The sequence below is a fragment of the Triturus cristatus genome, chromosome 9 (assembly GCF_964204655.1).
Source record: "Triturus cristatus chromosome 9, aTriCri1.1, whole genome shotgun sequence".
Lineage (NCBI taxonomy): Eukaryota > Metazoa > Chordata > Amphibia > Caudata > Salamandridae > Triturus > Triturus cristatus.
Genome location: NC_140592.1, coordinates 1,280,607,394 through 1,280,633,595, shown reverse-complemented (window position 1 = coordinate 1,280,633,595; position 26,202 = coordinate 1,280,607,394). Strand labels below are relative to the sequence as shown.

Below are 26,202 nucleotides of genomic sequence, written 5' to 3'. Positions count from 1 at the left end.
TTCATTTGCTACTTCTTCTAGTCTTTCGTGCAGATTTTTCGCTCTCCACGTTACACTTTTGCACAAAAATAGTAATTCCTCATCTTGATAAGTTTTTTATTTCTCTGTGGGGATAGTTCCTACTATTAACTCTTCCAGTACCATTTTTAATTTGGCCACATCTATTGATTGGGATTCTTTGTCTTTTCTCTGCAAGTTTCTCAACCACTCACTTAATTCATCTGTAGATGGACCTACTGGTTTTTCTACATTACCTCGTTCTGAATCCTTTTGCGTTTCTAATATTGATTCCACTGTCATTGTATGTCTTTCCGCTAAATTTTGGCCTATAAAAGGGTTACTCGAAACATTTGGTTCGATCATACTCATTGTCTCCATGGGTTTTCATTCTGGCTCTGCTTTGGCTTCTCAATCTGTTTATTGCTATTATAAGGAACTGTTAAACAATGTGCGCTATCTTTCTGTTTATCAAAAATAGGGATCACAGGGCCTATCGTCACTGGAACAGTCACAGCTTCTAGATTTTTAGTCAATTCTCGTATCTTTTCAGTTAATTCTAAAGTTGTTTTTGCTAATTCTGCCGAATTTTCACCATTTACCTTACCATCTGATTTTCTCTCTACCTCTCTAATGGAATTACCTTTCTCTAAATCTTGGGACTCTGGTTCTGACTTAATGATTCGTAAAGTTTCTCTCATTGGGGCACTTGGTGTCAACATTTCTGGTTCTGGTTGATACGTAGGTGGATTTTTTATAAAACATGTCATCAAGAACATCATCCTCCGATTCATTCACTCCATACCGACTTGATTCAACATTATGCTTTTATTCTGTGCATTTTCTACCTCCAATTTCTTCTGCGGTTCTTACAGGAAATAGACCTTCAGTCATACTCGCATTCCGCCACCTTCTCATTCTGTCGTCATGATTCTCATGTACATATGATCTACCAAACATGTACCTATATCTTCCGCCACTCCTCTGTCTTTCTCTGTCATGCATCTCATCTTCCCATTCTGTCAATGCTTCAAAATGTGTGGGTCTAGGTCTTGGTTCTAGATTCATCATTTTCTCTCTCAAATTTCTCAAAACTGCTAAATTAAATGAACCATGCTCTGGAAATGCCAAAACCCTGTTGTTCTTGATATATTTGACCCAGTTGTCTAACCAAATACAAATATGATATCCGTATTTCGCAACCATAAAGGATGCGGGGGTTTTAGGTGGAGGAAGTAATTGTCCTTCCCTAGTCACAATCGGTTTGTCCTTCTTAAACCACTTTTTAATTCTCACAAACCAGGACTTTTTCTCCTTTTCTGGTGGATCGTAATACATCTTTTTTGTTTTTTCGTATATCACTAGTCTCTCCTTATAACTGTACCACTAATCTGACCAATCATAGCGCGACTCACACTAACGCACCAATCCGGAGCATCTACGTCACCTTTGCAATTCTCCAATCCTAGCGTGGCATACACTAACGCACCAATCAGGAGCGTCTACGTTTCTAACTGACTGGCCAATCCCAGTGCGGTCTTTCTGACGTCAGCAGCCGCTGCCGCAGCTCTTGCTCCTCTTGACCCCTCCTTTACAAAAATTCTCTTGGTAAGCTTTTTACGTTTTTCGAATCTACAAATCTGTTAGTAACAACATGAAAACACCACCATTGTCCTCTTCGCTAACCAAAGAATAGCAAAAGACCTTTTTCACAAGAATTCCATCTTTCCCGAGAGCAGGGCTTACCTCTCTGCCCTACTACAGAATCATTACTTCCGTTGATAAAGTAGCACATCCCTCTACCTTACCTTCTAGCAAGCATTTCCTAATTGTTTCTCCAGAATTAAAACACCTTGTTGGAGACCCAATGCTCCTGAGAAATAAACCCAGAGTTTCACAATTAACCAGAATGCCTTTTCATTCACGTACTTTCACACATAAAATGTAGTACATTCATACAGAATTCTGTCTTTCCCGAGAGCAGCGAACAGTCTGCCCTACTACAAAATTATACCATTCGTTAACAAAATAGCACTTCCCTCTACTTTGTCCTTCTAACAAGCTTAGAGAATACCTGCTACCTTTCCAGTGATAAGCGTTATCAGAGTACCTTCTGGCCTCCTGGTACCTAAGAGCAAAATTTCACAGGTGACCTTCACTATCATGCACTCTTCCCTCATACAGAAAATGTTTCTGATGGCAACACACGACGATGCTACCGAATCGAACCCAGACAATGCGTCGTGCAACTTCAATCGTTACACGTTTCCCCCGTGTACCTACAGGGTAACAACAATTCCGTCTTTCCCGAGAACAGCGCTTACCTCTGCTCTACTACGGAACTGTTACAAACTTCCGACTTCCTACATCCCAGAAGCCGTGCAGACAACATAAAACTTGACGCAACTCAACATAAGAGTGTTAATACATAAACCAATACCAATCAATAATCAATATCAATAAGCAATGTACAAGCAATAATTACCTAAACCAAAACAATAATAACCATCATCCTGCTACCAGAAAAACTGTTGCAGCATGGAATTTCAAATCCTCCCTTCGTCACAGACCAAATATCACACTAACGCTTTCACTCAATACATTCATTGGTGGGGCCCATAACACCAATACTCACACTTCATTGATCTGCTCTTACAGGAGAGATAAGTGTTCCAAACGCTGACGTGAAAAGAATACCTTATAACCTAAAATAATTTTATTTACATAAACATACACTAAGTATCCTTAATCCAGCACATCTTAATCCTGAACCTTGAGATATTCCTTCCACTTAGCCGATGGATCAATTAGTTGAGTTGGAGAAGTGATTTTAATCCTCTTTCATTTATATTCAAATCTTAATCTATTCCTTCTCAATAAATAACCCAACACATTTGCTTGTTAATCAATAATATTGTTTATCTAATAATGCAAATTTTAATAAAACGTTAATCAAACCATAGAACATCATATTTACCTAATCTGGCTATTAGTCGTCCTCTAAGTCAATCAAGTCGTCATGCAGCACGCTACAGTCCCAAAGATTGGGTCTGGACCATAAGCATGTACGCATCAATCAATGCCCATCAGTTTAAGAGTCCTCAGTTCATCAGGGAAATGGGCAGCAATTTAGTCTGTGAAAGATTCAGGGAAACAGCTGTCCTGCAGTGTCACCGTCCTCTCCGTCAGCATAACGTCAGGAAAAAAAGAAAAGGTCCGCACAACTCACTATTCTACCATCTTTTATAATAAAAGTAATGACTAAATGTAACGAAAGTCAGTTTTGGGTACTTCTGATTGGTTGGTTATGATCGTCTGTTTCAGTCTCTCAAAGTCTATGATGTCACTCCGTCAGACATGATCCATCTGGTTGTCAAAAACTGTCCATTGTTAAAGCTCTTGGCAAATGTCCAGTCGTGACCTTGTTTGGGTACAGGCTGTGTAGGTCATCTTGAGGCCACTTGTTCAGGAGCCTGGGACATGCGCACTTGGTCTGAAACCTCGTGGAATGGTAGCTGTCTCGTCGTATACGTTGGTCGGCCATTTTGTCTTAGGCCCAATCGGTCAACTTAAGCGAAACAAACACGTTTTCACCCTAGTTTTCATCTAGTATTAGTATGCGTTCGTATATTAGTTTACAAATTATTTTAGCCATGCAAAATGCAAATCCCACGTGTAATTCATACATTAGTAAGGTTGGTTAAGTACCACTCAAAACACATTAATATTATTAAAATTAATAGATTATTCTAATTAGTATTAACATGCAGAAATGGGGGAGGTATACAAAATTTTGTACTACCCGCTCCATCACCAGCATCGTCCAGAGCATGTCAGCATCCCCTAGAGCAAGCAAGCATCCTGCTGCAGCGTGCCAGCATCCTTCTAGAGCAAGCTAGCATCCTGCTGCAGCGTGCCAGCATCCTTCTAGAGCAAGCTGGCATCCTGCTGCAGTGTGCCAGCATCCTTCTAGAGCACACCAGCATCCCCTGGAGCAAGCAAGCATCCTGCTGCACTGTGCCAGCATCCTTCTAGAGCAAGCTAGCATCCTGCTGCAGCGTGCCAGCATCCTTCTAGAGCAAGCTAGCATCCTGCTGCAGCGTGCCAGCATCCTTCTAGAGCAAGCTAGCATTCTGCTGGTCTATGCCAGCATCCTTCTAGAGCAAGCTGGCACCCTTCTGCAGTGTGCCAGCATCCTTCTAGAGCAAGCTAGCATCCTAGCTAGCAGTGTGCCAGCATCCTTCTAGAGCACACCAGCATCCCCTGGAGCAAGCAAGCATCCTGCTGCAGTGTGCCAGCATCCTTCTAGAGCAAGCTAGCATCCTAGCTAGCAGTGTGCCAGCATCCTTCTAGAGCACACCAGCATCCCCTGGAGCAAGCAAGCATCCTGCTGCAGCGTGCCAGCATCCTTCTAGAGCACACCAGCATCCCCTGGAGCAAGCTAGCATCCTGCTGCAGCGTGCCAGCATCCTTCTAGAGCACACCAACATCCCCTGGAGCAAGCTAGCATCCTGCTGCAGCGTGCCAGCATCCTTCTAGAGCAGACCATTACCGTCTAGAGCAAGCTAGCATCCTGCTGCAGCGTGCCAGCATCCTTCTAGAGCAAGCAAGCATCCTTCTGCAGTGTGCCAGCATCCTTCTAGAGCAAGCTGGCATCCTGCTGCAGCGTGCCAGCATCCTTCTAGAGCTGACCATTACCGTCTAGAGCAAGCTAGCATCCTGCTGCAGCGTGCCAGCATCCTTCTACAGCACGCCAGCATCCTTCTAGAGCACGCCAGCATCCTTCTAGAGCACACCAGCATCCCCTGGAGCAAGCTAGCATCCTGCTGCAGTGTGCCAGCATCCTTGTAGAGCACACCAGCCTCGTCTAGAGTAAGCTAGCATATTGACCTACTTACTGTAGGGGTATTTTTGTGGCTACCCTCTAGTCCTCTTTCTTTTTGTCCTTGTCCCAGGGGACCAGAGAATAGAACGTTTGTGGCCCCCTGTAGAGAATTTAAGTTCACTTTTCCTGTCATATTGCACTCTGTCCTCAACCACCCCCTGCTTCGTCCCTCAAAAACACCTTGCCCTAGAAGAGGTTTTCCCTCCTCCACCCACCTTTCATTTTGTGGGGCACTAAGCCCTGATAACCACACTATACCAGTGTTTGGGATTGTTTTTCTCCCACCTTCCCTCCTGTGATGATGCGTGTTTTCGGTGAGTTTATACAATGGGTGGATGTAGTGCCATCCGAGACAGAAGGACCTGGCTGTGGAGTCGCGTGGCGCCTAGTGATGGAGACACGTTGCATGGGCACGAGTTGGTGCCAGGTATTGGCGCATGTAGTGCCATCCGAGACAGAAGGACCTGGGAGTGGAGTCGCGTGGTGCCTAGTGATGGAGACACGTTGCATGGGCACGAGTTGGTGCCAGGTATTGGCGCATGTAGTGCCATCCGAGACAGAAGGACCTGGGAGTGGAGTCGCGTGGTGCCTAGTGATGGAGACCCGTTGCATGGGCACGAGTTGGTGCCAGGTATTGGCGCATGTAGTGCCATCTGAGACAGAAGGACCTGGCTGTGGAGTCGCGTGGCGCCTAGTGATGGAGACACGTTGCATGGGCCCGAGTTGGTGCCAGGTATTGGCGCATGTAGTGCCATCCGAGACAGAAGGACCTGGCTGTGGAGTCGCGTGGCACCTCCTCCTGGTGCAGGAGAGCTGTAATGAGGGAAAGGGTTGTGGGTCCAGTCTGAGGCCAGGAGGGTCTTCGTAGAGCGAGGAAGATACAGTATCAACTAGAAATAGTGATACTGAAGGTAATTCACTTTTTTCTTTTTCATTACTTTAATAAGAATCACCAAATTGTGTTTAAATGTAAGCAGATATATCTGAGAAGAGGGTTTAAAAAGTTCACACTGGAAACCGGCAGCCAGTCGGGGCGACTGCTCCATTTGAGCACGGGTGCGTCACCCCACAAACAAAAGCCCCAGACCAGAGCTAAAAAATACAATGGGAATACAGTTTGCTTATTACCATTTTATTTTTCAGCAACTGACCCGTCCTGAACTGAGCGTCAGGACGGGGCGGGGTCACTGCTGCTGAGTGGCTGCAGCAGGGACCTCTGTGCTCTCGAGTTTGAAATGCGCATGTCTCTTCGGCCAGCTGTCTTGCACCGGCCAGCCAGACATGCGCCTTTTAAACCTCTCTGACTCCGCTGGGGTTTAGAGAAAGCAAAGGCCTCCAGTGCTCTTGTGAGCGCTGATAGAGGCCGCTCCCACCAATCCCGGCGCTGCTCTCATGCTGCATGAGAGCAGCGCCAGGATAGAGGCCGCTCCCACCAATCCCGGCGCTGCTTTCATGCTGCATGAGAGCAGCGCCAGGATAGAGGCCGCTCCCACCAATCCTGGCGCTGCTTTCATGCTGCATGAGAGCAGCGCCAGGATAGAGGCCGCTCCCACCAATCCTGGCGCTGCTTTCATGCTGCATGAGAGCAGCGCCAGGATAGAGGCCGCTCCCACCAATCCTGGCGCTGCTTTCATGCTGCATGAGAGCAGCGCCAGGATAGAGGCCGCTCCCACCAATCCTGGCGCTGCTTTCATGCTGCATGAGAGCAGCGCCAGGATAGAGGCCGCTCCCACCAATCCTGGCGCTGCTTTCATGCTGCATGAGAGCAGCGCCAGGATAGAGGCCGCTCCCACCAATCCTGGCGCTGCTTTCATGCTGCATGAGAGCAGCGCCAGGATAGAGGCCGCTCCCACCAATCCTGGCGCTGCTTTCATGCTGCATGAGAGCAGCGCCAGGATAGAGGCCGCTCCCACCAATCCTGGCGCTGCTTTCATGCTGCATGAGAGCAGCGCCAGGATAGAGGCCGCTCCCACCAATCCCGGCGCTGCTTTCATGCTGCATGAGAGCAGCGCCAGGATTGGCTTTGGAAACGGGAGCCTGCCTGCTTCGAGAAGAACATCGCGCTCATAGCAAAGGGAACTGCCTTTTATGTGACTCACCACCTTCGGACATGCCAGCCGCCACTGCAGCCAGTCTTGGCTCATAAGCTGCACACGTTGAGTTCTAGGCCCTGGTTTAGAGTTTGACAGACTGTGTACTCCGTCGCACTGGCCTGTGGTCCTTCAAGCTCAAAACCAGCCCTTTATGCGTCTTCAAAAGCTCCGAGCCTGCTAGCAGGTGGCAATATCTTAGTTGTTGTTACCCAAGTTCCTCTCTCAGTTTGTGTGCTCCCATGGATGTTTTCCCTTTCTTTTCATCCGCTTCCATTGTCTTTTTGCAGGTTCCAGATTCAGCGAGGAAAGGCTGACCCCACCAGCTACAAGAGCCTGGGAGACTGCTTCAGGACTATTCATCACAATGAGAGGTATGTTCATGAATCATAGTGACCGGTACTGGGCAGGGCAGGCTGGTGCAGCGGAGCCTGGGCATGGCCCATGGGGGCTAGTGCCTTTGTCCTCTAAAGCCGGGGGCCTTGGGGTACTGGCCGATAACCTTGTGTCCCCTGAAACTCTGAGGCTTAGAGAATAACCCTCAGGGCACGGAGCCTGTGTCTTCCAAAGCTGGGGGGCTCATATGATGGGCACCGGGGTTTAGAGACTGGCTCCTCAGAGCCTGGAGGGCTGATAGAGTTTGCACAGAGATCTGTCTTCTGTGAAACTGGGAGGCCAGGTAGTTGGCCCAGATATTTGTCTCGCATAAAGCTGGGAGGCTCAGAGGGTTGGCACGGGGGCCTAAAATCTGTCTTTTTAGGGCGAGCCTGGGTGGCGTGTGCGCTGTTCTGCCAAGCATGCTGTATTCAGGTAGGGGCTGGAAGCTCCGTCCACTCTTCGCCCATATTGTTTTGGGCTTGTGTCATCGTCCACTGTAAACTGTGGCTGTTCATTGGTCAATAGACTTAGTAGTCCCTCCTTAGTCCCGCCTTGTCTCATTTTGTAACCTCCCATGGAGACACCCCCCGTTATGTGTGTTGTTACTCGGTAGGCTTTAATTACTCAACAGCTTTGTCGTGCCTGCAACACCTCTTTCCTAATGCTTTCTTCACCAAGAATGGTGATGGATCAAACCCAGACGTGAGTCCCTTGCTCACTTTGCCACTGGATTCAAGCAAACCTGGCTGAAGACGGCTGAAATGCCAGAAACCGGTCCTAGGAAGCTTGTTTCCTGTCCAGGGAAGGCATGGCTTGGCAGTTCGGGCTGGACTGTTCCCAAGAGGCACAGGGTCAGACTGATTTGCATATGGCCATGTCTGAACTGGGGTGGCAGAGTGGGCTAAAGAATGGTGATGGATCAAACCCAGATCTGTTGACTGGGTGTGAGTGTTTGATTGGTTCTGATGCTCCGTCCATCACCACCCCCTTTTGTACGCTTTGTTCGCCATAAGTTGGCAGGGTATGCTCAGACGTGAGTCCCTTGCTCACTTTGCCACTGGATTCAAGCAAACCTGGCTGAAGACGGCTGAAATGCCAGAAACCGGTCCTAGGAAGCTTGTTTCCGGTCCAGGGAAGGCATGGCTTGGCAGTTCGGGCTGGACTGTTCCCAAGAGGCACAGGGTCAGACTGATTTGCATATGGCCATGTCTGAACTGGGGTGGCAGAGTGGGCTAAAGAATGGTGATGGATCAAACCCAGATCTGTTGACTGGGTGTGAGTGTTTGATTGGTTCTGATGCTCCGTCCATCACCACCCCCTTTTGTACGCTTTGTTCGCCATAAGTTGGCAGGGTATGCTCAGACGTGAGTCCCTTGCTCACTTTGCCACTGGATTCAAGCAAACCTGGCTGAAGACGGCTGAAATGCCAGAAACCGGTCCTAGGAAGCTTGTTTCCGGTCCAGGGAAGGCATGGCTTGGCAGTTCGGGCTGGACTGTTCCCAAGAGGCACAGGGTCAGACTGATTTGCATATGGCCATGTCTGAACTGGGGTGGCAGAGTGGGCTAAAGAATGGTGATGGATCAAACCCAGATCTGTTGACTGGGTGTGAGTGTTTGATTGGTTCTGATGCTCCGTCCATCACCACCCCCTTTTGTACGCTTTGTTCGCCATAAGTTGGCAGGGTATGCTCAGACGTGAGTCCCTTGCTCAATTTGCCACTGGATTCAAGCAAACCTGGCTGAAGACGGCTGAAATGCCAGAAACCGGTCCTAGGAAGCTTGTTTCCGGTCCAGGGAAGGCATGGCTTGGCAGTTCGGGCTGGACTGTTCCCAAGAGGCACAGGGTCAGACTGATTTGCATATGGCCATGTCTGAACTGGGGTGGCAGAGTGGGCTAAAGAATGGTGATGGATCAAACCCAGATCTGTTGACTGGGTGTGAGTGTTTGATTGGTTCTGATGCTCCGTCCATCACCACCCCCTTTTGTACGCTTTGTTCGCCATAAGTTGGCAGGGTATGCTCAGACGTGAGTCCCTTGCTCACTTTGCCACTGGATTCAAGCAAACCTGGCTGAAGACGGCTGAAATGCCAGAAACCGGTCCTAGGAAGCTTGTTTCCGGTCCAGGGAAGGCATGGCTTGGCAGTTCGGGCTGGACTGTTCCCAAGAGGCACAGGGTCAGACTGATTTGCATATGGCCATGTCTGAACTGGGGTGGCAGAGTGGGCTAAAGAATGGTGATGGATCAAACCCAGATCTGTTGACTGGGTGTGAGTGTTTGATTGGTTCTGATGCTCCGTCCATTACCACCCCCTTTTGTACGCCTTCTTTAAATTTTATAGCACGTGCGCCAAATGCATTTGCAATGCAATAGGTCTCACTTTAGTTAGAGTTTAAGTTATTGGCGTTGTAAATGACATTGCCTTTTATTTGTCTGTTTTAAAACAACACAGAAAAGAATGGCATTGTCATTTACAATGCCAATAGCTCAAACTCTCATAAATGCGAGACCTATTGCATTGCAAATGCTTGTTTTACACTGGAGGACTGCAGTAGTAGACAAAGGGGTCTGTCACTGGTAAATCAGACCCTGTCTCGTCTATAGCTGAAAGGCTCAGGGAACTGGCCCTGGGTGTAGTGTCTTCCTCTCCTAACTCGAGTTGAGATGGACAATAAAGCCATCCAATTAGCAAACAGCAAGGGGCTGACTGAAATTCTACTCTGTGTATTGTGTTTTAGACCTTAGATCTTCCACAACAGACTTCTAAAGCTGTCTGCGGGCCAGGCCTAAGGACAGTACTAACAGAATACTAACAAATATTGCTTATCTCCCCAAAATACCCCATGCTGTGGTTTAGACACCACTCCCTCAGGAAGGAAAGCTTCAGACCCGAGGGCAGGGGCAGCTCTCTGAAGCTTAGCGCTTTCTAAAACTCCTGAATACCTCAACCTTTGAGGCACATCCTGTGCCAGAGTAAGCAACTCCATACCCCTGTGTCAGCTCTGAGACGGCAGCTCGCTGTGCCACGGTCTGACCGCGGCGTGGACGATCCTGGGCCTTCGTGTTGCACCTCCACCCCCCTCCAAGGAGCACAGCTGCATTACAAGATGTCCACACACAAGCCTGGCCACCCTAGTTGGTTTTGGCCAAGGCAGGGATGCATTGTTGTAGGCTATAGATCTCTGCCCACAATAAAAAGGCAAGCCTTATTGGCCTTGCCACTGCTTGTTTATATAGCTCTTGGTTCTGCAGTTTTTGTGTTTTTGAGGCACAGTACCTTTGAGATGTTACGTTAACTCATTGTTGAGGGCAGCTCGTGACCTGGTTACAATATCAGCATTGTTTATGCAGCGCTATGCTGCTTCCAGGAGCTATATCTGTGTTGAGGTGGGCTTAGGAGGTTTTCATTTAGGTGTGTTTACGAACTTTCCCATTTGCGAGGAAATATGTGGTTTGGAGTATAACATTTGTCGGCCCCACCAGCCTCAGTGAAACTATTTTGCATGATGGTAAAAGAGGTAGTACAAAAAGGTTCTAGCTGTGAATTGTTAATTTAAATCTATTCCTCTTATTTCTTATTAATGTCATTTAACACAAAAACAGTTGCCAACTGGTGTTTCGGCACCTTCTCATAAGTATAATGCTTCATCAGGGCCACGATTACTTTCTTACTTTAAAGAATATTTGTTTTGATTTCATATTATAAAAGATACTATTTTCTTTTCAAGACAATCTTGCTGTTCCAAAGCCACCCATTCCCTGGTTTTGCAGGTCCTGTCTCTTGACTCTGCGGTGCTGGTCTTGCTAACAGCTGCCTTCGTCTCCAGCACTTCGGCGGGGAGCTAAGGGTGCCCCAGGCCCAGGATGTCAATGAACCGCTGGCTTTAGGGGGCGTGAATACCAGGAGCACATCACCTGCAAGTGTGTATTCCAGCCCCACCCGCCAATAACCTCCTCAAGGGCCAGAGGTGGGCATCAAGGGCCAACTTTGGGCACCACCCACCGATGACTTTTTCAAGGGCCACAGGTGGGCATCATGGGCAACAGGTGGGCACCACCCGCCGATGACCTCCTCAAGGGCCGGAGGTTGGCATCAAGGGCCACAGACCGGCCACCACCCGCCGATGACCTCTTCAAGGGCCACAGGTGGGCACCATGCTACTCTACAGAGGTGTACCAGGGTGGCCAAGGGTGTAGCATGCCATCTGCTCCAACAGGTTCCATGAGTGGCAGTGACACCTCAGGGCTGGCCAGTAATCACAATGGGGTGACCCAGTATTGTGCAGAACCTGGGGATAGGTACAGTATAGGAACAGTGGTTCTGCCACATCAGAAGTTTCTTTAAATTTTATCTTTCACTCCTGATGGGACTTCACAACATATGTATAAAAAGCACACAACCATAAATGATTTCGGCAGTGACTCTGAGCAGCGCTGCCGGAGATTTGGAGGTCTAATACCTTACGAGAGGGGGTACAATAGAACCTAGGCGGGTTCAGGTCTATCAGGAGATGCTTTTTTGGTGATTCATTTCGAATCGCTCCGAGCCTTTGAGCCGGAGATAACCGTGGTTGGGGCGATTGATTGATCAATTCGGAACGTCCTCGCTATCAGGAACAAGACGCCTGACATATTTGGGATGTCAGACATTAATAATCGGATGGAATTTGAATCCTTCCATACTTTTTCATAGGGGCATACACAATCGGTTATGGTCCTGAGGAAGACCCCGCTGGGATTTTCTTGAAACAAGCACTATATTAGGGGTCGAAACGTTGACGTTCAACAAACTAGCATAATTCCTGCCCAGCAATATCTATAGAACCAAAGTAGTCTTGCTAGGGTCTTTGTATTTGCTAGAAATAATAGAAGGAATATGATTTCAATTTTGGCGTATTTGTTTTTCTCTTTCTATTTGTGGAGTTTTTGACGTGGTTTGTCATAAATGGAATACTCTGCAAAATATCCTAAATATATGTTAGATATCATTTAGTACCAGGTTGACATTAAATCCCACAAATGCAAGTTTTCTTGCACTTTTCTTCCTTTATGGTTCCATTAAAAAAATGTCCAGAGAGGCACTCTATTCATTTTTCTATCATAGAAACCGTTCAAGTCAGCCAACAGGTTTCATTCCCTTAGGAACTTCTTCAGGGTTGTGAGTAGCGTAAATATATGCACAGTTTATCCTTTATTTTGTAAAACAGATTATTTCTTACAACAAATACATTTATTGCTTTCTGTTTATCATTGTATTTTCTTACATTAGTACTAACGTTTCTCTGTTTTTTTTTCTTATTTTATTTGTGAGAAGCTGGCTTGGTATATGATGCACACTTATGTAAGTGGGCACCCTACACCAACCCAGACAGCCCTTATGGTGATTGTAGTGGTCTTACACAACCTTGGGAAGCTCTCTGTGGTAGCTGTGGAGAGCAGCCTCCAAGCTTAGTCCTGAAGGAGTGTAAAGCAGCTTGTTTTACCACAGCATAATCTTATTGATAAAGATTAGGTGAAAAAGAACCACACAGTTTATTTATAAAAATATGCATTTATTATAAGACACTCACTAACATATGCAAATATCTCCTAGCCAGAGATATACACAATGCACACAGTACTTTTCAATAGGAACAGGTAAGTAGCACATAATACACAGTGGTCACCAGGGGGAGACAAAACCATATACTAAATTACTGATATGCGAACCACGACTCAAGTCAAGACTGTGTCCTGAAGACGTAGAATTGTCGGGGACCCAAGGAACAGCCTGAAGTAAGTAACTAGGAACCCGACAGAGGTTGTGTGCTAAGTGGGAACACGACCGCTTGATCAATACAAGTCAATGGGTAAGTCACAGTTGCAATTTTAAAGAAGATGGACCCTTCCCAGCGGACCCTGAATAAACCCTGTGAAAGACAGAAGGTTGAAGAGCCACCCCATCCGTGGATACCTTTGGAACCAGGATACCCATACCAGGAAAGCCGGGTGCATAGGTGTGAAGTGGCATCAGAAACTGCTGTCGATTCCAATGGAGGACTTCAGAAAGATGCTGCTGCTCGGTAAGGTTAAAGTGTCCGGTGGAACCCAAAGGTGGATTCAAGATGAGAAGTACCTGCAAGCAGAGGGGACAGGGTCTATGCCACTCAGGAGTTACCAGGAGGCCCCTAAAGACGAATGCCTACGAATGTCGGGTGCTGCAGGGGAGCTGACGGTGACCCTAGAACTGCATCTGTACGGACAAGTCGACGCTGTGGAAGACCTGGAGCCATATACAAGCTGTTCCATGTCGGATGTCGAGAGTTGAGGGGTTGATGTCAGGCGGGAGCATCAACAAGCCTAGGCAACTGCTACCAACGTGGAAGTGTGAAAAAGTGCAATATTGGGACCAGCAAGGTCCAGGAGACTCACTACAAGCAGGAGAGTCAGGGCAGTCCCGAGCAATCAGGGTGCCCAAGGAATACAAAGATGGCCCTCAAGAGGACCCACAGGCCCGAGGCACTGGTGTTGCAAGAGGACTTCGAGCAGCTCACCAAAGATGCAGGCCCATGATGCAAGAGATGTGGTGAGGATGAAGATCTTGGTCACTAGAGATCCTTGAGGTTGGGGCTACTTGGACCTCGAAGAGCTTGGTGGGATGAGGCCAACAAGCCTTTGCAACTGCAAGTCAACGCAGTGCACAGGGATTCGGTTCCTGCGACTCCGACGAGGGATATTGGCCTCAAACTTGGTGAAAGCACAGGGCAGGCTTCGAGGGATGTGAAGAACCACCTCCTGTGCTGCTGAGCCTTTCCAAGTCTGTGGGAGCTCAGGATCAGCAGACCGGTCAGCTTAGTTGTGGTGCCTGCAGATGCAGGGAAGTGACTCCTTCACTTCAAGGGAGATTCCTTCAGGTGTCTTGGGTGCCTACAGGCTTTGGAAGGTTCCTGTATGGTGCACAGGCATGGACCTTGAGGCAGAAGAGCAGGGCGACGAGATCAGGGGCAGCAGGAGTCTTCCTGGTTGCAGTCTTGAGGCCCAGAGCGAAGTCGAGAATGCCCAGACGGTCGAAGAAGAAGTGGTGTCGGAAATTAATCTTGTCCTACGACAAATCTAGGGACCCACCCACATGTAAGCCCTTAACTACCTTAAGGAAAGGATTGAGACGATTCAGTGGCCCCTCCCTAAGGAGGGGCTGGACAGTGATGAGTATACTTCCCTGTCCTTTGTCCAGTTTTGCGCCAGTGCGGGAGCTAAGAGCTCCCTGAACTGGTTTGAACTAGACTATGCATGGAGGACACCAAGTGTTCCCTGCACGCAGACTGAGTGGCGCTGGCAGCGTCCCCACCCTGTCCCAATACACTTAACCCTGTCTGAGAGGTGGTCGCACCTCCCTGTGACAGGATACCTATTGTTCTGCCTTCCCTTGCCCTAGTTTGGCTCAGCAGCAGGAGGGCAGAATCATGTCTCTGGCCGGCAGCAACCCTGGCTTGCTGTTTGGGTCTGGAAGACTGGTCTGACAAACAAAAGGAGGGGCGAATAGGGCTTGTGTAGGTCCAACATACGTGCCCTGCGCTCAGTCTACAAAAAAAAAGGGTTCGAAGTTCCTTGGCGGTATATTACCCACTCAAAAAAATATAATAATATATGTACTACAGGTAGTAAGGAGGTGGGGGATTCCTCCTGTCGGAACTAGGGCCCTCACACACCCAGCAAGCTAGATGTCATGCTTCATCATATGGGCCTGCTCATAAACGGGGGTAACCATGAAAGCAGATCCTACTTTCCTACATTATTTACACCCAATCAGAAGTAACACACTCTACATATGATAAATTAATATTCATGTCGGATCACTCAGGAGACTATCTAATAGTGTTAGACACTCTTCCCGTTAACCCCTTCGCTGCGGCGCGAATTCCGCCGCAGCGCTAGGGGGATTTGGGGGGTTTGCGGCGCCGCTCTGCTCATGATGGAACCACGCCGTCAGGAGTCACGGGCGAGCTGTGCTCATGACGGCGTGGTTCCGTCATGACTCCACCCACTTGCGCTAATCGCCCGCACAGGCGGGGAATTAGCGCCGCATGGGCGGAGCGGCCGCCAACGGCCGCAGCATGACGGAACCACTCCGTCATGAGCACACGGCGCCCGTGGCTCATGACGGAGTGGTTCCGTCAAGGGCATGCAAGGGTTTAATAATCTTGTTATTAATCACAAGGTGGTCTCCCCTTCAGTAAGGGTTTGTAATGATATTTACTATAGCAGTGCCTCAACAAATTGTCTTCAGTCCACAAAGACATACGTAAATAATGCTGTATTCATTCACAACACGAACAGTGGGAGAGTCACTGGCATGGTTTTCTTCTGGGGCCTTTCATCGACATGATATTGTACAGCAAAGGGCCGCATTTTCGCTGCACCTGAAAGACAGCCGGTCTGTCACGTTTTTGTTAACAAAAATGGCTTTGAATCCAGCAACATGTTAAGATACTAAACTAAGATTAAGAAATGCACAAAATGATAGTGAATGGCACTGTCATTATGACAGGCTAAAGTATCAAACAGCATGCATTTCCTGAACAAAAAGGCCATAAATCAAGAATTAAACTGTTGCTGTGTCGGCAAAGTAAATGTCTAAAAGCCCCCCTCTGGTGTCCCCAACACTCACTGGCGTTCCCAGACTCGAGTGTTCTCAGCACCCCATGTCACCAGCACCCCAGATGTTCCCTGGACCCCTGGTGTCCCCCTGCCCTCCTGTGTCCCCAGTGTGGTCCAGGCCTGCATCTCCCTGTAAGGTGTGGCCCTTGCACACGTCCTTGGCGCTCCAGGAAGTAACATTACAAAATTCAAGGACACTTGAACATAGATGTGGAGACAAGTGCATGGAGAAGGGGGAACCCCCGGGGTGCATGGGGGGTCTTTCAAGGAAACCTTGGCTGTGCCCTTTTCAAAGTGATTTGGCCTTGTTAGATAGCTTTATAATTAGCCTAAATGTGTCTGTTTCTGCAAACACACAAGGATTTGGAGCTGCGTCTCCTTGTTCAAACTACGAACTGTCTCCACTCACCCCGCCTCTCTGATGGTGTGCCCCCCCGCAGACTGGTGTGGCCAGAGCTTTGTCCCTATGGCATGACTAGGTTATCTTATGTGAGACCTCCAGCCAGGCCTGGCTTTGTTTGTTAATAGCACTTTGTATGTTGTGACTTGCGGCCCTTGACAACAATAGGGAATCTGAAAGTGCATTTACCAGGCACTACCACGCCCAAGAGGACTCCTAGCTACCACCATCCAAATCCACAGCGACTACTTGTGACCACTATCCAACCTGGCGCTATCGAACTCCATCCCGACTCCCTGCGACCACTATCCCACCTGCAGACCACCATCCAAGTCGACTCCTTGCAACCTCTGCCGAGGAACCCCCAGGGTAGCTGTGCGCTTACAAATCTTTCAAATAAATAAATAACCACCATCCACCCTGGTGACCACCAACCAAGACCAAGACGACTGCTGTCAATCACTATCCAACCTGGGAACAACTATCCAAGGCCAAGATGACTCCTTGCAACCACCATCCATCCTGGAGACCGCCAACCAAGTGTAAGAGAACTACTGGCAACCACCATCAAAGTCAAGGAAGACTCCTATCAACCACTATCCAACTGGACAACCCCTATCCAAGTCGACTCCTTGCAACCACCATCGAACTCCAAGATGACTTCTGGCGACCACTATTCAACCCCCCAAGCATTATCCAAGCCCAAGACAAATCCTGGTAACCACTGTCCAACCAGGTGACCACTATTCAAGTCAAAGAGGACTCCTGGCGCCCACTCTCCATCCTGGCGACCACCATCCAAGTCAAAGATGACTCCTTGCAACCCCCATCCAACTTGGCGACCACCAACCAAGTCTAAGAGAACTCCCGGAAACCATTATCCAACCTCACAACCACGAACAAAGTCAAGGATGTCTCCTGTCTACTACTATCGCCTACTAACTGCCTCTCGCTCTGAGAGCGCCCCTCAGCTGCGGGCGGTGCTTATTAATGCCCGCTCTTTAGTCAAACGTGCCCTAGATATCCTCGAACTCCTTTCTGATAATAACTTGGATTTGCTATTTGTTACTGAATCCTGGCTTAATGACTCCTGTGCCCCAGTGATTGAGGAAGCCATTCCCTCGGGATACAAAATTGCCAGAGCCGACCGTTTAACCGGTAGAGGGCGAGGGATTGCTGTAGTGCTAAGAGACACTTGGGTTTTCACTAGTGAGGTGACAGCTGGGCTGGTGGAAGGGAAGGCTCTTGACTTCACCATTGTTCTGTCGCCACACTCTGCGTTGGGTGGCACGTTGGTTTACCGTCCCCCCGGCCCTTCGAGCGCTTTTCTGAAGAGCCTGAATGACAGTATTGTCCCTTGTGCTCTCCGCTTTACAAACTTTCTCCTTGTGGGTGATTTTAACATCCATATGGATTGCCCCGGGTCTCTGGGCACTAAGGAATTAATGGATCTTCTTGATCCGGCGCAACTAACTCAGTGGTTGAAAGTTCCCTCCCACCCAGGAGGCCGTACGATTGACCTGGTGTGCTCTATGGAGGGCCCTATCCAGGTTACTTGGTCTGACCATTTCTTGGTCCATTTCTCCTGGCCAATGGAGATGTCGCTGCCCCCCAGTGCCTCGGCCCAATGCAAACCTCCACGTAAAATTGAAATCCCAGCCCTTTACACGGCCCTCTCACTCTCCCACCCGGTGCTTTCTTGTGACTTGGGTGAGGCGGTAGACGGCTTAGCTACTTGGATTAGGCAGGGTGTCCGCTCCGTCTCCCATCCTATTTTTAAAAAGCGGCCGCGCTCCTCTCCATCTCATCCTTGGTACACCGGTTCACTAAGAGAGCTCAGATTGGGCTGTAAGAAATTGGAACGCCCGGGGGAGCTTGGAGTACTCTTCATCAGCAAAATCTGTCTTGCGTAAAGCTCAAAGTGATTACTACGCGGCCATTACGTTGGCAAAGAGTAGCTTCGATGCAGATCGCATTGCTAAAGCTAAAAACAATGGTAGAGAGATTTTCTCCTTTGTCAGAAGCTTCTTGACACCTTACGCCGAACAAGCGGCTTCTCCCGCATCACTTCAATGGTGTGAGGAGCTTTCCTCCTTTTTTATTGGGAAAATACAATCTATCCAAGAGAGTCTGATGAAGAATGTTCTGGGGCTTAGTGTCCCCTACCATCTGCCCCATACCCCTCCGCTTCCCGCGCCACCTATATTCACTGGCTTTTCCCCTACAACTGGGTCAGATTTATCGGTTATTCTTAAAACCCTTAAATCAGGCTCACCTTCTGATCCATGCCCTGCCAGAGTTCTGTCAGGAGTTGCCGAGGTCGTCTACTCTGAAGTGACATCAATTATTAATCTGTCTTTATGCACGGCGCGGGTTCCTTTGCCTTGGAAGCAGGCTAAATTATTGCCACTTCTAAAGAAGCCCTCATTAGATCCATTACAAGCTGTTAATTACTGCCCCATTTCTCTTCTTCCAGCTATGTCCAAGGTCTGCGAAAAGGTAGTCTTCCGTCAGCTTGACACCTTTATCGAAACTTCTGGCGCCCTCCATCTGATTCAGTCCGGATTTAGGAAAACTTATAGCACAGAGACTGCTCTAGTGGAAATGGCAGAAACAACCAGGGAATGCCTGGACGCGGGCGGCAGGGCGGCCCTGGTATTGCTCGATCTCTCTGCCGCCTTCGATACGGTACCCCACCATCTTCTCCTTACCCGCCTGGCAAACATCTGCATCGCAGGCTCTGCCCTGGACTGGCTTAAATCTTTTTTGGAAGACCGCTCTCAGCAGGTTTGGTCACCTCCGTTTTCTTCAGCTGCCAGGAAAGTGACCACGGGAGTACCTCAAGGCTCTACCTTGAGTCCTTTACTCTTCAAATCTATCTGATGCCCCTAATTTTCCTGGCAGAGGGCAAAAATAATTGCCTATGCCGATGACACCCAGCTCCTATTTACTTGGAAGAATGACGGCATGTCAACTTCTCTGACGCAGACCTGCCTCTCCTCTGTGTTTCAGTGGCTGGCTCGTGCCCAACTGAAGTGCAATGTGGATAAGTCGGAGGTCCTTCTATATGGTTCATTTCCACCTGCCTTTCGAGAAAACATGTGGCCGCCTGATTTCCCTCGCCCTAAGTCAGCGGGCACGCCTGCTAAGAACTTGGGGATCTGGTTTGGCGACGACCTTCGCTTTTCAGTGCAAATCAAGAAACTCACCGGAGTTTGCTTCAGCACTCTCAAATCACTTAGAAGGTTTTTCCCCCTACTTCCCAGGCATGCCAAGGAAACGGTCGTCCGGGCACTCATTCTCTCACGCTTGGATTATGCCAATGCCCTATACTGTGGCATCCCTGGATATCTGCTGAGTAAACTGCAGACCATACAAAACGCGAGACTTCTATTTAACATCTCTAGAAGATCTAGCGTGAGACAGCATCTGCGTGATCTGCATTGGCTCCCGGTGGCCCAAAGAGTGCAATTTAAAGTCCTCACGGTGGCCCATAGAGCTTTGCATGGTTCAGGACCTTTATACATCAGGAAGCAGTTCTGCTTCTATGTCCCCAGCAGAGCTTTGCGCTCAGCCACCCAACGTCGGATGACCATTCCCCGATTTCGCAGGTCCTGGTTGGGAGGTCAATCCATCTCTGTCAAAGCTGCTTTGGCTTGGAATTCTCTCCCACTAGAAATACGAAATACTCAGGATCTTGGACTCTTCAAGAAAAGGCTCAAAACTTTTCTCTTTAATTAGCTGATCCATGCTTTCCACTCCCTTGGGTTTTGATAACTGCACGCGCCAGGACACTCTTGAGTATTTGAACGCGCTATAAAACCCTTTATAACATAACATAACATAACTATCCAACCTGGCGACCACCATCCAAGATGAGTCCTTGCAACTACCGTTTGACCTGGTGACCAAGTCTAGGAGAACTCCGCGCAAACATTATCCAACCTGGCAACCACCATCAAAGTCAAGGATGACTCCTGTCAACCACTATCCAACTGGACAACCACTATCCAAGTCCAAGACAACTCTTGGCAACCACTATCCAACCTGGCGACCACAATTCAAGTTCAACAGGAATCTGGGCAGCCACTATCAAACCTGGTAACCACCATCCAAGTCTAAGATCCAACCTGGCAGCCACCATCAAAGTCAAGGATGACTCCTGGTAACCACTATCCAACTCCAAGATGACTCCTGTCAACCAACCTGGCAACCACCATCCACGTCCAAGACAACTCCCGGCAACCACTATCCAACCTGGCAACCACTATCCATGTCAACTCCTGGCAACCACTGTCCAACCTGGCGACCACTATTCAAGTTCAAGATGACTCCTGTGAATCACTATCCAACCTGGCAAGCACTATTCAATTCCAAGACAACTCCTGGCGACCACTATCCAACCTAGCAACCACTGTCCAGGTGGACTCCTGGTGACCAGTGTAGGAGAGTAGGTTCTGCTTCACATGGGTACCCCCACTTTTTGCTGGTGTTACACTGTTTTTCGACCTTAGTCTGGCTGTGGCCCTGCTAATCAGGACCACAGCCTAGCTGCTTCCTCTCTAAAATGGTTTCCATGTACATTAGGTACATATGTAATTGGATTCCGGAGTGCCTTATAAGCCCCTAGTATATGGTATACTATGTACCTTGGGCATAGGTACCTCAGAGGCCTACCAGAGGCTGCAGCATGTATTATACCACCCCTGGGAAGCACTCCAAAATGACACCACAGGTCTGCTACTGCAACCTGGGTAAGGGTGTGCTTGCACCCCTTACTGTGGTATAGGCTACCTATATCACTATCCTATACAGATACATATAAACCTATAAGCCACTTCTATGGCAGGCCTTGACAATCCTGAAGGCAGAGTGCTTGGTTTTATGTGAGAGTGTGCCCAAGCATGAGCTGAGCCCCTCTGCAGCTTTCGGAAATACTTCCTTATGGCTGTTCTGTGATACAGCCATACCATATACGCTTAAGTGCATTATAACCTTGCGGTAAATGCTAACTTTGGGATGGCTGCATCAAAACATGTAGTGTTTGGTGTCAAACGCTTTGGGATAGTACCCCCCTGCCAGTCCTGGCGGCGGGGGGTAGCATTCCACCCTTCTAGAGGGACAGACATGTTCACACTGGCTTAACCCGGTTAAATCTTTTCAAAGCCCTGGCACCACAAAATGGATGCCACTGCCACCGACACGGGTCTGACCTCCTGCTGCTGACCGAAACTCCGGCAGGGGAGGCCTGGACAATAGGTTTCCTGTCACAGGAAGGTGTAACCACCTCCCCCGACAGACAGATGTGTATTGGGGCAGGGTGGGTGCATTCAGTGAATGCTTTTGAGACACTGCCTGGGGCACACAAGGTGTCCTGGTGCATAGCCCAGTTCAAACCGGTTGCAGGGGCTCTCAGCCCCTGCTGTGGCGCGAAACTGGACAAAGGGGAAGGGGTGTAACCACCCCCACCCCAGTCCCACCCATAGGTAGGGCCTTAGAGTTAGTCCATCCCCTAAATTCAGTATACGTATAGGAATCCAGTCCCTAGGACTTTAGATTACCCTGGATGAACCTCTGAAACATATATCCTGGACCTTCGACTTTCTATCATGACTAGAAGACGGAAGAAATCTCCCTTGGGGTCAAGGAGTGACTCCCCTGCTTGGCAGGCACCAAAGAAGCAACTGACCGGTGTGCATTACTGAAGCTCCCGCCGGACGTCGAAGTCTCTGCATCCCCAGAGGTGGATTTCCAGACTTCCCCGAGGCTACCCTGAGTCCACAGCAAAGCTGAGGCCCGTGGCTATCGTGGGTGACATGGAACTGTGACCCCTGGACACTGTGAACTTTTGCAGCAACACTATCTTCCTGGTCATCCTCGAAGTTGTGCTTTGGGCTCCGAATAGCCCCAGCCTTGAGCACCTCCTTCATCGAGGATTGTTGACCTCCACTCCATGAGTGACCCGTGGGCCAGCTTCCAGTGGGACCGCTCGAGGCTCCTTTGCGATCAGTAGCCCATTGGCTAGCAGGTCCCCACGAAGGCAACTCCACTTCTGCTGGGGCTTTTCTGGTTGCTCCAGACTTGCCCTTACTTACCCTCGCTGGGTGAGTCCATCAAACCTTGCTGGTGTGCATCGCAGTCCTTTCTCTGATTTCCTGTGACTTGCCATTGCCAAGGCTTGTCGGGTCCTTTCTGGTCACCGACACCGCAGCCCTTGACAGACTTCGTGGGACAGCTCGAATCCGGCTCGTGGACTTCGTCGACGCCCCCTTGACCTCGTGGCTGAAGAGTCAAGACATCCATCAACTCACCTGAAGCACCCGACATCTGTGGGCATTGGTCCATCCTGCCCAAGGTCACTGGCAAGTGACCCAGTCTGTGTACCCTCTGCTTTCAGGTTCCTTACATCCTAGATCCAGGCTTGGATCTCTCCGGACACTTCTCCTCTTCACGGCAGCAGCAGTTCTTTGCAGGCTTCCATTGAAATCGACGACGCGACCCGATACCAAAAGACACCTATGCACCCGGCTTCCCTGGGTGAGGTAACTCGAGTACTCCGGTGCTCTCGTGGGTGCTAGCCCTAGAACTTCCTAAGTCCAAGAGGGTTTGGTCCTGACTCAATTAGAAATGTCCCTAATATTTAAAATTCCAACTGCGACATTCCCCATAGAAAGTAATAGGAACCTGCGGTTGTGTTTGCATACTGCATACAGTTCCCGTGGGTCCCCTGTGTCACTACCTTGGGTGGTACCTTGGGGTCCCAGCGATTCTAGAGGCAATAGGCCTAGTGCCTAATCCAGTCGTGGTTCGTATACCACTTTTTTAGTATATGGTTTGGTACGCCCCTAGGGCTCAAACGTGCATTTGTGCTTTTACTGATGCTTAATCACTTGTAACTTTAGTACTTCGAACTCCAGTCTCATAAAGAGACTAGAGAGGTGTGTTTAACCTTAAATACATATATTTTGGATATATACCTGGTGTGGTTGTCCTTTCATTTGATCATTCAAGAGATTATAGACTGGTAAAACAAGCTGCTTTACATTCCTTCAAGACTTAGCCTGAAGGCTGCTCTCCATAGCTACCACTAGGATAGCTTTCATATAAGGTTGTCTTTACCCATTCACCATAAGGGGTTGTTTGGACTGATACAAGGTGCCCACTAGAACTAGTGGACAGCATATATCAGGCCACCTTCTCACAACCAGTATCCAATCGGGCATCCACCATCTAAGTCAAGGATGACTTCTGGCAAGCACTATCCAACTAGGAAACCGCTATCCAAGTCCAAGATGACTTCTGGCAACCACTATTCAGCCTGACACCCACCATCAAACTTAAGGATGACTCCTGGCAACCACCATCAAGATCACGGACAACTTCTGGCAACCATTATCCAACTGGACAACCACTATCAAAGTCGACTCCTGTCAGTCACTATTCAACCTGGCAACCACTGTCCAGATCCAATACAACTCCTGGCAACCCCTATCCAACCTGGCAAACACCATCAAAGTCAAGGACGCCTCCTAATAACCACTATCCAACTGGACAACCACTATCCAAGTTTAGGATGACTCCTTGCAACCACCATCCAACCTTCCAGTATCCAATTCCAAGACAACTCCTGGTGACCACTATCCAACCTCGCAACAGCTATCCAAATCCAAGACAATTCCTGTCAACCACTATGCAAGTCAACTCTTGGCAACCATTATCCAACCTGGCAACCAACATTAAAGTCAAGTATGACTCCTGGCAACCACCATCCAAGTCTAAGACGATTCCCGGCGACCACTCTCCAACCTGCAGACCAATATCCAAGTCCAAGACGACTCCTGTTGACCATTATCCAACCTGGCAACCACCATCCAAGTTGACTCCTGGTGACCACTATCCAACCTGGCAACCAGCATCCAAATCCAAGATGACTCCTGTTGATCACTATCCAACCTACCAACCACCATCGAAGATGACTCCTGGAGACCACTATCCAACCTGGCAAACACCATCCAAGTCGACTCCTGGTGACAACTATTGAGAACCTTGCAACCACTAGCCAAGTCCAAGATGACTCCTGGCAACCACTATCCTATGAGGCGACCAGGATCCAAGTCCAAGACAACTCATGGTGATGGGAACCCCACAGAGAGCGTGCGCAGTGTGGGAACACAAACACGTGCTCTGTACAAGTCTATGTGGAAGTTGCGGTTGGATTTTTAAAGATTAAGGACCCTTTCCAGTGGACCCTGAAGAAACCCTGAGGAAGACAAAAGGTTGGAGGGCCACACCACCGGTGTATACCATGGTACCCAAGTTATCTATCCCACGGAAGCCGGGTGTATAGGTGTGAAGGGGCGTCGGGAAACTCCATCAAACCCAATAGAGGACTTCAGGAAAGTGCCGCTGCTGGAAGAGGAGAAAATGTCTGTGGGAATCCAAATGTGGATTCTTGAAGAGGAGTACCCGAAAGAAGAGGGGACTGTCTGTCACTCACGGGTGACCAGGAAACTTGGAAGACGAATGTCCTCCGATGTCGGGTGCTTCAGGATAGATGACGAGAACATTGACTCTGCAGCTGTGCAGACCAGGTGATGCAGAGGAAGACTAGGACCCGGATATGAGCTGTCCCACAAAGGATGTCGAGTGCTGAGGGGTCGGTGCCCGGCGGGAGCACCAACAAGGCTTGGCAAAGGCAAGCCACGCAGGAATCCAAGAAGGAGAAACATCGGGACCAGTAAGGTCCAGGGGACTCTCCAAAGGCAGGGAAGTCAGGGCAGGCCCGACAAACAGGGGTGCCCAAAAAAAACAAGTGTGACCCTTAATTAGACCCACAGGCCGGAGGCACTGGAGTCGCGAGAGGACCTCAAGCAGCTCACCAAAAGATGCAGGCCACGATGCACACAATGCGGTGTGGCCAAAGGCTCTGGTCGCAGGAGATGCCTGAGGTTTGGGCTACTTGGGGCCCAAAGATCTTTTTTGCAAAGAAACCAACCAGTCTTTGCAACTGCAAGTTGGACGCAGGACCCAGGGGTTCGGTTATTGCTACCCCCGCGAGAGATGCTGGCCTCAAACTTGGTGAGAGGGTAGAGCAAGCCTCAGGAAATGTGGAAAACCACCACCTGTGTTGCAGAGCCCACGGAGTCCGGAGGAGCTCAGGATCTGCAGACCGGTCGACTTAGTTGAAGTGCCTGCGTGTCCAGGGGAGTGACTCCTACTCTCCAAGAGAGATTACTTCAGTTGTCCTTGATGCTTCACAGAACTGGTAGGTTCCTGCATGGTGCACAGGCACAGATGATGCAGCAGACTGGAAGGGAGACTAAGTCAGGCCCAAATGAAGTCCAGCGAAGTCCAGAGTGCCCAGACAGTAGAAGTGCAGTGGTGTCTTATCTGAATCTTATCATACGATGAAGCTAGGGACCTACACCCAAGTAAGCCCTTAAGTACCCTAGGGAAAGGGTTGCGAAGATTCAGGAGACCCTCCCAGGGAAGGGTTTGGACAGGGGGGAGATTACTCCCATGTCCTTTGTCCAGTTTTGTGCCAGAGCGGGAGCCAGCGGCTCCCAGAACTGGTTTGAACTGGACTATGCACGGGGACACCAAGTGTGGCCATCATGCAGAACTTTCAGGTGCTGGCAAGCTCACCTACCTGGTCCCAAAACACTAAATACTGTCTGGGAGGTGGTCACACCTCCCTGTGACAGGATGCCTATTCTTCCACCTCCCTCTCCTCGACCTTGGCTCAGCAGCAGGAGGGCAGAAATGTGTCTCTGGTCGGCAGCAACCATTGTGTGCTGTCCGGGACTAGAAGGTTGG

General features: G+C 49.1%; 1 protein-coding gene across 2 annotated transcripts in view; it reads left to right on the top strand.

The window, feature by feature from the left end:
* Positions 1–26,202, top strand: part of SLC25A21 (solute carrier family 25 member 21) — a 957,302-nt gene that overhangs the window by 686,078 nt on the left and 245,022 nt on the right. For both annotated transcript variants that reach the window (XM_085627462.1, XM_085627461.1), the window contains exon 4: positions 7,263–7,346. In XM_085627462.1, the coding sequence (XP_085483588.1) occupies positions 7,263–7,346 (84 nt within the window). The remainder of the gene's footprint in view (positions 1–7,262; positions 7,347–26,202) is intronic.